Source organism: Mustela erminea, chromosome 19 (genome assembly GCF_009829155.1).
Source record: "Mustela erminea isolate mMusErm1 chromosome 19, mMusErm1.Pri, whole genome shotgun sequence".
NCBI classification, from domain to species: domain Eukaryota; kingdom Metazoa; phylum Chordata; class Mammalia; order Carnivora; family Mustelidae; genus Mustela; species Mustela erminea.
The window spans coordinates 14724316-14737914 of record NC_045632.1 but is presented as its reverse complement, the minus strand read 5'-3'; the positions used below and the strand labels follow the sequence as shown (position 1 = coordinate 14737914).

The following is a 13599-nucleotide window of genomic DNA, read 5'->3' as shown; positions in this document are numbered from 1 at the left end:
CTTCCAGAATGCCATGGCTCTAGAACTCTGAGGGATTCTGAAGGGTTGAAAGCAGATCAGGATCCAAGAGATGACATAGAAACGACCCTGGGAGATACTGGCACTGTCAGGGAGGGATTGGGAGCCTGGGGGAATCCAGAGGCAGGGGGGATGGGAAGCCAACACCATCCCCGGAAGTTGTAGTGGTGAGCCAGAGGCTGTTGCCTAGCAACAAGCATTGAAGATGCCCCAGCTCCCAGGCAGAAGGGAGAAATTTCGGCAGCGCCCCCAGCAAATGCTCCAGCCACGGGGTAGGAGGTAAGGAGGAGGGCAAGGGGGGGAGGGTTGTCAGGACACGCTGTCCTGCCGGGCCATGTTAACCAGATTGCGGGGGCTTCACAAAAACTGGGACACAGCACAAATTCAGTGGGCAGTCAGGCACTCCATCATCATGCTAGGACTGCCCATGGATGCCCGCGAGTGGGGCCCGAGTGTCGCTGTTACTGCTCTAAAGAGCTGCGTGTCCCTGGATGGCGAGTAGGCCCAGATTCTGGCTGTCAGTGTGGGATGGAGGCGTGGATTGCTGTAGGTGGCAGTAACAGTGTGCGTGTGGCTGTGTGAGTTAACCAGGGTGCCTCGCTGTAATGCGGGGGGGTGAGGGGTGCCCTTTCATCCTGCACACCCTCCACTGGAAGAAGCTGGAGTGGGGGGGTGCGGTGAGGATGAAGCTGGATCGGTTGATATTCTTAGTCTAGAATGGACCCTATATGGTCTGGGCCCCAGGCCTTCTATCCTGTGGGGGTGGAGCCTGTGACCCGCTGGGGGCGGAGCTAAGTTTCCAGAACTGGAAATCTTAAGACTCAAACTGCCTCGAGGGTTGGGGCCTGGGACCACCCCCCTACCCCCAGACGGAGCAGACATGAAAGGGGTGGGGCTTGGGATGCTATGTTTAGGGCTGCGCGCGAATTTGCTGTGGGAAGGGCAGGGACCAGAAACTCAAAGGAGAAGGGGGAAAGTGGGGAGCCAGATCTGAAGGGGTGGGGGTGGGGGGCGGTGACTTTAGGACAGGAAAGTGGGATGTGTAATTGGGAAGACAAAGAGGGGGGCCTGAATTTATAATGAAGGGAAGGGGCTGCGCTTGAGACCTACCACGTGGGGGGGGGGCGCTGTAAGCAAGGCTTGGAGCCTGGAACTCCCTAAAGAGAGTGCAGGTGGGGCCTAAGGCCCCCTGTGACTTGGGGCTCCAGAAGGACGGTAGAGGACCCTAGGAGGGGAGAGGACTGGAATTTTCCAAAGGGAGTGTCAGTTGGGAGGTGCGCTCTTGGGAATCTTTATAAAGGCTCAGGTTAGGGAAAGAGAGTCTAATAACCTCTCGGGGCAGCGGTAGAGAAGAGGTGTATGAAGAACAGCTCTCTGGGAGCCAAGTCTGGGGGTGAGTCAGGAGCAGAGCCTGGGTCCTATGAGGGACAGAAGCTACAGCCTTCTGAGGAACAAGCTTTTGCTTGTTTGGACCTGGAACCCTTGAACCACAGGGCTTTGAGAAAAGGAAATCCTTTGGGAAGGTACAGAGTGGGCCTGGGGCCTCAGAGGGTCCAGAATTGGGGCCTACTGTAGGATTAGCACTCCCCGCCCCCGCATGAGAAGTGGACACTTCTGGGGGCTTTCAGCGTTTATACCAGTCAGGGAGCAAATTCAGATTAAATTCTCCCACAACTGAGTGAGGAATGAGGCCTGTGCATGAGTGTCTAGTTTAGGGGACCCTACCCACTGCCTACGCATCCCTCCCAGCCGTAGGGGTGTCTGTGTGTCCCAGCATCTCCACTCCTCAGCTTCTCTTTCCGGAATCGGCACCTGACTCCCGATTTCCCCCCCAGCACTGAGAACTCCGGGCCCCAGCTCCCCCCGCCCGGCACCTGTCCCTCTTAGCCCCTCCCCTGCCGCTTTCCGATTGGCCAAGCGGGCAGCGCCCCCTGGCGACATCGGGCTCCGATTGGCGGGAAGTTCGCAGCTGCGGCTGGGGCTGTGGAGAAAATGAGTCGGCCTCGGGCGGGGGCGGGGGGCGGGGCCGCGCCGAGCCGGACCCGCTGGACAGACTGCCCGCCTGGAGCGGGACTCCACGCCGGACACGATGCGGCGGCCTGGCCCCAGCGGCCGCCGCCCCCTTCTGCTGGTGCTGCTGCTGCCGCTCTTCGCAGCCACCGTCTCCGCCGCCAGCCCCAGCCCCAACCCCAGCGAGGCCGTCGAGGTTGCGGGGATCCCGGGCCGCCCGGTCGGGTAAGCCCCGCTGCGACCCCTTCTTCCTTGTGCCCCCTCCACCCATTAAGTCTGGCGGTCCGGAAGCACCAGGACTTGCAGATTTAGGGGGATGACGAACCCAGTGTTTCGTGAGTAGTGATGAAAGAGCAAGAGCCCTTGGATTTATTAGGACCCTCTATTTTGCAAGGCTTAGTATCGGGGAGTACTGAAATTTGGAGTCGAGGGATTCGCCGCTGGTGTGGTAGATGGAGAATGTGGCCCCAAGGAATTCTAGGGTCTTTTCGGCGAAGGGTCCCAGCTTCTTTGGGGATGGAGTTTTGAGTTTTCCCACGATGATAGATGGGTGGGGCCCTTCAGATGGGATGGGGTTCCCCAAGCTTCTTGGGTGCTTGGAAGGAACAGGAGTAGCGGAGGTTATGAAGGGACTCTATGGTGGGGTTGAGATGCCCTGGTTTTCTAGGGTTTGGGAACGTTTGGATGAATTAAAAGGGACCCTTGGGTTTTCCTAATAACTTAGGAAGACGTGGACTTGGGGCTTGATGGCCGAGGAGCCTGCAAGGGGGGTTTGTGCGGAGGAGGTTCCCCGGATTTCATGAGGGTTGGGGATACTCTGGTTTCCTAGAATTTGAGGATCCCGGGCTTGAATGAGGGACCTGTGATTTCGCGGCATGCGATCCAAAATTTCCTATAGATTTGGGGTTTATAGCTATTCTTCCTGTCTACGGGTGATGAGATCGAAGAAAGCAGTCTATCCAGCACCCCCACCCCCAGCCCTGCGGCCCAGCGCTCGGTTACAAAGGCCCCGGGCTCCGCTCCCGCCTCGGTCTCTGCGAATGCGTTTAGTAACCTGAGCCGCGCCGGGGGCGGGGCCGGGAAGGGGTTAACCCGGAGAAAAGGCGGGAGGGATAACGGCAATGTCGGGGGTCCCGGAGGCTCCCATCCGGGCGGTCTCCTCCCTCACTGGGCCCCACCCGTCTGGAAAGAGTCCGTGCGCCCGACGTCCCCTTCACAGCATCTCCCCACGGCCCTTTTCTCGGGGCCTGCGCGCGCGTCCTCGTCTCTTGTCCCCCTTAGCCTGGATAATGGATTTGTCTGGGGGCCCCCTGGTTGCGACGCACTTGCGCTGGAGCTGAGGACTCCGCTATCCAGAATCTGAGAGCCTCTGGGCGCAGAGATTTCTCGACGAACGACTCGTTACTCCTGGTCAGGCGGGAAACTGAGGCCCAAAGACCAGGAGATGCTGGCTCAAAGACACAGCTCGTGGAAAGGCAGGAACGGTCTAGAACTCAGGCCTTGGGATTCCCAGTTCTGGGCTGTGGCTCCTTCGGTAACCCCCTCCACCTCAGCACCCTGCTGGACCCACAGTCAAAAGAGGACCTCCCTCCCCAGCTGCGGAGGCCTGTGGAAGTGGCGCCACCTGCCGGCCTTTCTCGGGATGACGGCTGAGTCAAAGACAGGGATGAGCGGGGAGGGCGGGGTTCTAGATTCCCAGACAGTCGGGGGTTTGGAAACGAGCTTAGAAACCCTCTTTGCGTCTTTAAAAAAAAAACGTTAAAAAAAAAGAGAGAGAGAGAGAGAGAGAGACTTTAAAATGTCCTTACCAATGAGACTTTACCACTAAACACTTCAGAAAATAAGTAAAAGTCGGGTTGCTGTGACCTCTATCCCTGAAGAGTCTTTGCCAATTTGCCTCCCAGGGTTCAGATGGGGAAACTGAGGCTTCCAGCATGGTACTTCAGACTGATCAAACATCTATTTCGAGTGCTCTCAAGCCTTCTCTTGGCTTTCTCTCTCCTACCCCTTATTTCCCTCTCTGGGGAGTCTTAGAGAACTGGGGGCCTGAGTGATTTCCACCCCTGTTTATAGTCTTGCTGCTTGCCGGTGCTGCCCAGGCCAATCGCCCAGGAGAAGTCGCTGCCTCAGAGGTGGGTTCTTCTACGTGGGGTATGGGTAGGAAGTGCAAGTGGGTAAGAGCAGAGGGGTGGGGTCTCCCTTCCCCACCCTGCCTCCCAGCTGGAATGCCGGATGCACTTGGTGGAAAGAAAGACTTGGTCCCCTTCTTCTCCACTTAGTCCCCGGCTATCTCCGAAGCCTCCTGCAGGGTCCAGAGCTGCCCTCCCGAAAAGTGTGCAGGCCCTCTGCAGTGCCTGACCCCTGTGCCCCTGGTGGTGCCGAGCCCCAGCCCCAGCGTGAGGAAGAGGCAGGTGTCCCTCAATTGGCAGCCACTGACGTGAGTGACACAGATGCTGGGGAGCTCCCAGCTCTGCCACTATTCCCCACACACCTTTCTCTCTGCTCCCTGTGTCTCTTCTCCCTTCTCTCTCTCTCTCAACTTGTATTGCTGTTTCTAGCTCTCCTTTTCTCACCTATCCCATTCTCTGCGTCTTTCAGTCTCCATTTCTCTGCTGCTGTCTCCATGCCCTCTGTCTGTATGTGTTCTTTTCCATTTCTGTCTCTGTTTCTCCCATCATTGTCCTCTGTGTGTCTGACTCTCTCTGTCTTTCTCTTTCTGCCTCTGTCTTCTCTCCTCTTTCTGCCTTCCTCATCTCCACCACCCCCCATCTTTGCCTCCGTTTCTCCCCAAGCCTGTGGAGAACGCTCAAGGTCGGGTCCCTGGAAAGGGATTGGGTGGGGGGCGCGGTTGGAGAGCAGCTACTGGGAGATCTCCTGGCACAGAAGGCCCCTTCCAACTGAGAGGGAAGGGGGTCTAGGGGGGAGGGAGTGTCCACCTAACCTCGTTTGTCTCTTTGGCCCTCTCCTACCTAGGCTGCAGGAGGCCAGAGCTCTGCTGAGACGAAGGCGGCCTCGGGGGCCAGGGGGCCGGGCACTGCTGAGAAGGAGGCCCCCACAGCGCGCCCCTGCCGGCCAGACCCAGGGTAAGAACATCCGCCCTTCCTCTGGCAGGGGGCAGGGGGGTGGGTTCCGGGCCAGATAAAGCCGTCTGGTTCCCACGGTTCAGCCGCCGCCTAGCTGCCCCCCATTGTAGCTCAGCCCCCCGCCCCCCAGACCCCCAGGACATCGACCCTCTAGGGACCCTGGCGTCCCGCCGTGCGAGGTGAGCCCGGGACAGGACCAGACGCCGGCCAGAGGCGCTGACCCGCGGGGGTGGGGCCGGGAAGCCAGGCGTCCGGGCTCCCTGTGGCCAAAGAGGGGGGCGCTGTCCCGGCAGAGAGCGCAGCCGAACTAGCCCAGACAACAAAAGCGATTGTGCGGGTTGGCGCCTGCCCGGTCACCGAATGCCCAAAATTGTGGGCCGGCCGGGAGCCAAAGGCCTCCCCCTGCTTCCCCGACCCTCCCTTTGCCCTCCTCCCACTCCGGCGCTCGGTCCCTGGGCTAGCACACCCCCTAGTCTCAACTACTCTCTAAAGTCCCCCCCCCCCCCGCTGTGGCCTTCAGCCCAGATGTGTCCCCTTCTCCCTAAAGTCTTCCAGATGTGGGCATCCGGCCAGATGTGAGGACCCCCGCCCACAGCCTCAATCCACCGTTCGCTCTTGTCCATTCTGACTTCTCCTACCAGGTGTCGGGGGGGTCCTGGCCAGATGAGACTGCATCCTCAGATGTGCCCCCCACCCCGCCAGCGTCCTGCCCACAATCCAGACCCCCAATTCCTTCACGTTCCCAGGTGCACCGACCCTTCTTCTCTCCTCCAGATGGGCCACCTGGCAGCCCAGATGTGCCATGACAGCCCCCTATCCAGATGACGCCTCCTTCTGTGTGTCTAGGGCGGGGAATCAGCCTTTACCGGCCTCCCCAAATGTGGCCCCTATTACTCTTTTCCTCTTTATGAATTCAGCCCTGTCTGGGGGGAAACCGTCCCGCCCCCACCTGTTCCCTTCCCCGCCGCTCCTTTGAGGGCCCCATTCACTTGTTGGTGCGAGGCGGGGGCAGACGGGGCGCCCCCCTCCCCCCCGTGAGTCTAGCGCCCAGCCTGCGCGCCTCTGGCTGCGCGCCCAGCCCCACGCGCCCCCGCGCGGCCGCCGGGGAGGGAGTGGTGGGGAGGGGGGGCCTGAGCGGGGGCGCGGCCGCCCTCCCCCGCAGGCGGGCGGGCGCTGCCGGGCCCCTCGGGCGGGCTGGGGCGGCGGCGCGGCGGAGCGCGGCGCTGCAGCCATGGCGGGCGGCGCGCGGGTGTCGCTATTGGTGCTGCTGGCGCTGCTCGGGCCGCAGCCCGTGCTGGGCCGGCCCCGAGAGCGCCTCCGCGTGCGCTTCACCCCGGCCGTGTGCGGCCTGCGCTGCGTCCATGGCCCCACCGGCTCCCGCTGTACCCCGACCTGCGCGCCCCGCAACGCCACCAGCGTGGACAGCGGCGCGCCCGGCGGGGCGGCCCCGGGGGGACCCGGCTTCCGCGCCTGTGAGTGCGGGGTGGTGGTCCCGGGGGAGGGGTTCCCTGGGGGAGGAGGGTCCCCGGGGATGGGCGAGACAGTCCCCCAGGGAGAGGGAGCGCAGATTCGGTATGCAGGAGTGCTGGGGAAGGGGGACTTAAATTCCTGGCGTTTGGGGTTGAGCCCCGAGGGTCCCGATTTTACAAGCAATGAGGATTCTCAGAGACCTGTGGCGTCCGACGTGAGGGGACTGGGGCCAGCTTTCATGCCTCTGAGTTAAAGCGGGAGATACCAGAACTGAGGGGCCTGGAGCTTGGGGGAAGGGGGCCCCAATTCTGAGGTTGTAAGGAATCCCTGGAGACCAAGGGAGGGCTTCAGGGCCCAGAGGGGTGTCCCAGTTTATGTCTTGGGTGGGAGGCATTATTAAAGTCCAGGGTGAGAATGCCTGTGAAGAGGGGGATTAGGGTGAGGAAAGTTGATCCCAAGAGCTGAGAGGGAAAGGGTCCCTAGAAGGAGGGTCTCTGCAGGCCACTGAGTTGTAAAGGTCCCACGTGGGAGAGAAATCCAGATAGGAGGCCTGGAGGAAGGGGCGCCCCCTGGGGGCAGAGGGCACAGTAGGGTGTTATCCGGGCACCCCTACAGTAGGAAGCGCCCCCCTCCTCAGGTGAGGTGGGGAGGGCCAGCCACCTGTTGGCCCCAGGATGCCGGGATGGGCGGGCTCTCAGGGTCGGGGCCTACCTGCCCCCAAAACTCAGAGGCCCTCTGGAGTGGGGAGTGGGGGCCCCTGGCTCTGAGAACTCGCCCAGCCTGGCCCCCAGCCAATCCAGCCCTGGCCGGCGTGAGCTCATCTCCCGCCTCAGCCCCCACCCGCTGCCACTCCCTCCCTCCTCCCCTCCCTCCCTCCTTCCTACACTCACTCGCTGCCCAGCCCCAACGCGCCCGTGCCAGGTGCTGTGCCCAGGCGGGTGCCAAGCCCCTGGAGGCTCAGGAGGGGCATGTGAAGGGGGGCTGACCCTGGCAGGACCCTGATGTCCTCAGCTCCTTATTCCTCCAGAGGCGTGGGGCATGGAGTTGGCTGTACCCATGTAACCAGCCATCCGGGGTGTGGGAGCTCCAAGGGAGCTGGGTGGAGCGGTGGGAAAAAGGTGGAGAAATGCCGGTGGAGGCTGGAAAATGTCCTGAGACCTAGCTGGATTACCGTGACCACCACCAGGGACCCCTCCTATTCTGGAACCGTGATTCCTAGTTAAGTTTCTCCTGCTACTCAATTAAGGACCCTTATTAGGGCCCTCTGGAGTCCCAGCCTGACTCCCTTAAGTAGGGGAGCTCAGCATCTCAGCCTTCAGACCCTAAGCCTCCTCCCCACCCCATCAACAGACTCCAGAGACCAGCCCCTCCAGTAAAGTTCCCTCCCATTCTTCTGATGTAATCCCCCCAAACTGTGCCCCTCACCAGCGAACTCTGTAGTATTGTCCCTGAGCTACTCCTCCCTACTTCTCAGAGAAACCCCAGATTACAAACCCTGTATAGCGATAATGCCATTCCCTCGCTGAATTCTCTTTCCACAAAAGACTACCATTCTCTTTTATTTCCAACTGAGTGCCATCAGATTCCTGATTCCTGTCTTTCCAAATCCTGCTTTTCCAGCTGACCGCCCCCCCTCCCCGAACTTCTGATCCATCCGTCTTCAGAGAACCCCAGAACTGCCCTTAATCAGCTGGTTCTCACAAGAAGACTCTGCAGACACTGTGCCCTCTATGCAGCCATTAATCCAAAAATTTGGGCACCTAATCCCTTAGCTGGGAGGGGATGGGGGATCCACAGTATCTAAGAATCTTCCCAGACAGTTTAGGCTCCCCTGTGCTGGGGGCTTCCAGGGAATCCCACTTCTCCATGTAAACCCTGTTCTCAGCACCCTCAATTTGGCTCTCCCCCAGAAGGCACTAGAGTCCTGTTTTCTAGCTAACTCTCCCCAAAATAATTTAACAGACTTCTAATGAAAGGGAGCTTCAGTTTCCTCTGAACTAGGCTCTCTTTCCATTCTAGAAACCTTGAGCCATCTTTGAATCCCAGAGCACTGCACTCTATCTGATCTCCTTCCAGGAGCCGAGTCTCTACCCTTCTAAACAGAAGGGTCTCCCTCTCTGCTTTTCCTCTCTCTACTGTGTGGCTCAGAATCCCACACACGCCTTCCTGGACGGCCCCAGCCGCCTGCCCCCTTCCTCCCTCCGCACAGCTGTCTCCAGCTGTTCTCTGCAGCCCCAGGGGAGAAAGGGAGGGGGTGCCCTCTCAGGATACGTCCGGCCTTCTTTGGCTCTGAGGACTCGGGGCTCCCCAAGGGTCCGGAATGCGGAGCCGCCGCCCTACCCCCGCCGCACCCCTCTCTTTGTTTACCCCGCCGCACAGCTGGCAGTGCCCCGCCCAGAGGTGGCCAGGGGCCCAGCGAGGGCGCGCAGAGGGGAGAGAAGGCGCGTCCCCGGCGCGGCCCCGCCCCGGGGCTACAGGAGGCGGGAAGGCAGAGCGAGAACTCTGCAGCGAGAACCGGAGGGGACGTGGGCGGAGGCAAAGCGCGGTGGGTGGGGCTAGGACGCCCAGATAGCCAGGGAGGTGGGGCGGGAGGAGCGTGAGCTGGGGGAAATCCGCGTGAGGAAAGGCGGGTGGGCGGGGCTAAAGGCAGCTGGTTAAACACCTTGACACCCGAGATTTAGAATCCGGTGGATAGAAGGTAATGTGGGCGAATAGCTTAGAAGGGGACGCACAGCCAGTAGACGGAATCTGAGTGTCGTGGACCTCTGCAGACGGGATGTGCGTGTGCCTAGAATGGTAAAGAGACAGAGTTTGGAGATGGGAGTGGTGCCAGGGAGGTGGCCAAAATGTCGATTTAGTCAATGGAAGAGACCAGCGCCGGGCCTGCGTAGCTAAAGACCCAGCCAGATGATTAGATGGGCGGGGTTAACTGCTTAGGAAAAAGCGAGAGTGGTCCGGGCTGAACCAATGGGCGGGGACAGCGCTGTCTGGGTGGGGCTGGAACGCCTGGACCCGGCCTCAAAGTGGGACTGGAGAGGAAGGGCGGAGTGACCTGAGAGTGAATGAAGAGCGGGAGGGCCTGGAGACCTGATCCAGGGGGCGGAGCTATTCCAAAGGGCTGGACGACGGGACCCAGCCAGTGCAGGTGGCCAGGGTTGGTGGGGGTGACACAAGACAGCTCAAGGCGGAGCGACTTACAACGAGGTCATACTTTGAGTATAACGTTAAGGTCTGAGCTAGCCTCTCTCTCCCCCCAGTCCTGTGTCCCTTGATCTGTCACAACGGCGGTGTGTGCGTGAAGCCTGACCGCTGCCTCTGTCCCCCGGACTTCGCTGGCAAGTTCTGCCAGCTGCATTCCTCGGGCGCCCGTCCACCGGCCCCAGCCATGCCGGGCCTCACCCGCTCGGTGTACACCATGCCACTGGCCAACCACCGCGATGACGAGCACGGTGAGGAAAATGAGGCCCGGGTCCCCTCTGCCCCATCTGTTCACTATCTCGCCGTTTCTCTGACCCTCATCTTTCCTGCCTTCCCCTGAGTACCCTTCTCCAGCGCGCCCTTCTTCCCATTCCTAGTCCCAGTCCGTTAGAACCCGTGGCGACACCACTTTGCCCTGCCGTGCCTCCCTCCAGGCGTGGCGTCCATGGTGAGCGTCCACGTGGAGCACCCGCAGGAGGCGTCCGTGGTGGTGCACCAGGTGGAGCGTGTGTCCGGCTCTTGGGAGGAGGCGGACGCCGAGGCAGTGGCACGGGCGGAGGCGGCGGCGCGGGCGGAGGCGGCGGCGCCCTACACGGTGCTGGCACAGAGCGCGCCGCGCGAGGACAGCTATTCGGATGCCTCCGGCTTCGGTTACTGCTTTCGGGAGCTGCGCGGAGGCGAAGTGAGACGAGGCGGGTGGGGAGGGGCCCGGAGCGTGCAACCACGCGGGGGTGCGCTCACCCAACACTTTTCCGCAGTGTGCGTCCCCGCTGCCCGGGCTCCGGACTCAGGAAGTGTGCTGCAGAGGGGCAGGCTTGGCCTGGGGCGTTCACGACTGTCAGTCATGCTCGGAACACCTGGGTAAGCCCTAGGACGTCCCTGAGGTGCTCGGAGCTGGGGAGAGGTGATAACCCCGTGGCTCCTGGTACTCTGCCCACAGACAAACCGTGTTCACAAAATCAAGCCACACCTGCCCAGCTGTGGGGATCATTTCCAGTCTAGAGCTATCCATACCGCTCTGGGACCGCCCACTCCGCTTTCTGACTTTGGCTACTCTGTTCTCACCCCACCTTTATGCCACGGCCCCACTCGTGCATTTCTGGGGCCTCCCACGTTGCCTTCTGTCCCACCTCCTACCTAAGGCTCTTGCTGCGCTCAAGCCGCACTCAAGCCGCACCCAACATCCTTTAACCCCTCCCATCCCTCTTTTGTCCCCGCCCACCTATTTTCGCTCCGCCCGCCCCTGGCGCACCCCTCTCTTCTCTCCACAGGGATTTCAGACCGAGTAGGCACCCCAGATGGACCGTGTCCAACTGGCTTTCAAAGGGTTAATGGGTCCTGCCAAGGTAAGCTCGGGGGCGGGGGAGCACGGGGCAGGAGTGGGAAGGGCTTGGCTCTATGAGCTGGGCTGGCAGGGAGCTCGTCCCTGAAGCTACTGAGACCACGGCATTCCTGGCAGATGTGGATGAGTGCGCGACCGGTGGGCGCTGCCAACACGGGGAGTGCGCGAACACGCACGGCGGGTACACGTGCGTGTGCCCCGACGGCTTCCTGCACGACTCATCCCGCAGCAGCTGTATCTGTGAGCCACCGGGAGGGGGCTGAGGCTGTATCCCTGAGTCTGTCCTCCCAGCCCTCAGACCCATTCCAGAGCATCCCTGGGCCTTAATTCCCTTAGACTCCCCAGGTCCTCCCGGACTCCCCCCGGTTACTCTTATTACACCCCCCTCAGAACGTCTCAGACTTTTACACACCCTCAGACTCCCTAGTCTTCTTTAGCCCCTCTAAGAACCCTTCAAACCTTTAGGTCTGTATCCTTTCAGATCTTCAGATTTTCTTCAGCTCTTCTCAGGCCCCGAATACCTTCGTCTCCCTCCACCACCAGACCTTCTGCAGACCCCGAGATCCTTCTCAGATTCCCTCATTCCCTCCTCAGGCCCCAGACCTTTCTCAGACCTCCAGACCCCTCACCTCTCCTTCAGACCCTCTTAGACCTCTTCTGAATGGCCTTTACACCCATTAAACCCTTCCGGGGGCTATCCTCCTGTCTCCCAGATCCCCTACTTCCGCTACACTCCCAAGCGCGCCCTGAATAATTTTCACCCCCACCACCAGCCCAGCACGTGATCTCAGAGGCCAAAGGGCCCTGCTTCCGCGTGCTCCGCGACGGTGGCTGCTCGCTGCCCATTCTGCGCAACATCACCAAGCAAATCTGCTGCTGTAGCCGCGTGGGCAAAGCCTGGGGTCGAGGCTGCCAGCTCTGCCCACCCTTTGGCTCAGGTGAGCGCCTCTCGCCTTGGCCTATCTCTAGACTTGACTAACTTGGTGCCTACTCTAGGCCCTGCTCCTCGCCCCCAGCCCCTGAGATCCTCAGACAGGACTCGGGCCGGGCCCCACCCCACCTTTGGCCACACCCACCCCTGAGACACACCCCTGAGTCACCGCCAGACTTGACAACCCCTAGCCCTTCGGATATGCTACTTGCCCAACCATGTCCCCAAGCTTTGGCCAAGCCCGAAGTTCCTGAGACCCTGCCTTCAGCCTAGGCTCCTTCTTGGGATCCACCCCAGACACCCCCTTTCCTGAGACACTTCCCCGGCAGTCTGCCTTCTGTTTAAAACCAGACCCTTCGACAGACTAAACCAGATTCCACTCTCAACCCTTGTCCCTGTCCCTATACCAAATAAGGAAAAACACCCTTGGTCTCACCCTTAGCCTCTGAGATGTCCCATTCTTTGGCCAGGATACTACCCCAAATCAGCATCCAACCCAAACCCCTGACCCACACCTAAAGCCAAGCTCTGCCCCCAGTCAAAGCCAGATTCTAGACTCCTCTTCTCATTCCCTCCTACTTTCACATTCTGTCTCTCTCCCTCCCTTTCTTGTTCCCAGAGGGTTTTCGGGAGATCTGTCCTGCTGGCCCTGGCTACCACTACTCGGCCTCTGACCTCCGCTACAACACCAGACCCCTGAGCCAGGAGCCACCCCGAGTGTCCCTGAGCCACCGGGCTCCACCCTCCACCCCTAGGCCACCCACAGGTGAGCTGGCTTCTGGAGGAGGAGATGCCATCTCCAAGGGGAGGCCTCAGCCTCATAAGGAAAGGAGGAGAGAGAGGAGGGGGGACACCCAAATCTATGTCTCCATTTACTGGTACCCCTTCTTTGCCAGGCTTTCTGCCCACCCGCCGTCCAGAACTCCCACCTGAGCACAGGCCGGGCCCTGAGCTTCCCCTGCCCAGCATCCCTGCCTGGTCTGGTCCTGAGATCCCTGAATCAGGTGCAGTAGAAGGAATCGAGGGCATCGATGAGGGTATTACAGGTGGGGATTCCAGAGGGGAGCTCCAAGGTGAAGATCACAGGATAGGGATGTTACAGCAAGAGTTAAGGAACGGATGAGAAGAGAGAAAGGTTTCAACGGTCAAGTGTTGGGTAACATTAGGAGCTGGTGTCATACAGGCCTGGGGTCAAGTTCTCTGTCAATTAAGTAAGTCATTGAACCTCTCTGAGCTCAGAAGCGAACTTGAGGAGGGACGTCCATGAGGGTGCCTTAGGCAGAGCATGGGAGGGAATTGTACTGGGATGAAGGGGACAGAGGATTCAGAGATGGAGGAACCCTGGCTGTCTGGACCGCCCCCCCCCCCCCACCCCAGGTTCCTCGCCGGGCGTGTGTCAGCGCAATCCCCAGGTCTGTGGCCCGGGACGCTGCATCCCGCGGCCCAGAGGCTACACTTGCGCGTGCGACTCCGGTTTCCGGCTCAGCCCGCAAGGCACACACTGCATCGGTGAGTCTGGCAGTGGGGGTGGACGGAGGCGGGGCGGG

The 13599-nt window shown here is 60.6% G+C and overlaps 1 protein-coding gene across 6 annotated transcripts in view; it reads left to right on the top strand.

Moving 5' to 3' along the window:
* The first annotated feature begins 208 nt into the window (after positions 1–208).
* Positions 209–13599, top strand: part of LTBP4 (latent transforming growth factor beta binding protein 4) — a 28092-nt gene continuing 14701 nt past the window's right edge. For 3 of the 6 annotated variants that reach the window (XM_032323404.1, XM_032323401.1, XM_032323399.1), the window contains exons 1-13: positions 1996–2253; positions 4102–4160; positions 4337–4465; positions 5002–5111; positions 9839–10030; positions 10214–10461; positions 10538–10640; positions 11051–11125; positions 11239–11361; positions 11895–12059; positions 12672–12818; positions 12949–13056; positions 13430–13561. In XM_032323404.1, the coding sequence (XP_032179295.1) occupies positions 2011–2253; positions 4102–4160; positions 4337–4465; positions 5002–5111; positions 9839–10030; positions 10214–10461; positions 10538–10640; positions 11051–11125; positions 11239–11361; positions 11895–12059; positions 12672–12818; positions 12949–13056; positions 13430–13561 (1834 nt within the window). In that variant the 5' untranslated portion in view covers positions 1996–2010. Of the gene's footprint in view, positions 298–1995; positions 2254–4101; positions 4161–4326; positions 4466–5001; positions 5112–6291; positions 6584–9838; positions 10031–10213; positions 10462–10537; positions 10641–11050; positions 11126–11238; positions 11362–11894; positions 12060–12671; positions 12819–12948; positions 13057–13429; positions 13562–13599 lie in introns of those variants that run through there. The other 3 variants (XM_032323402.1, XM_032323400.1, XM_032323403.1) reach the window with 3 other exon arrangements.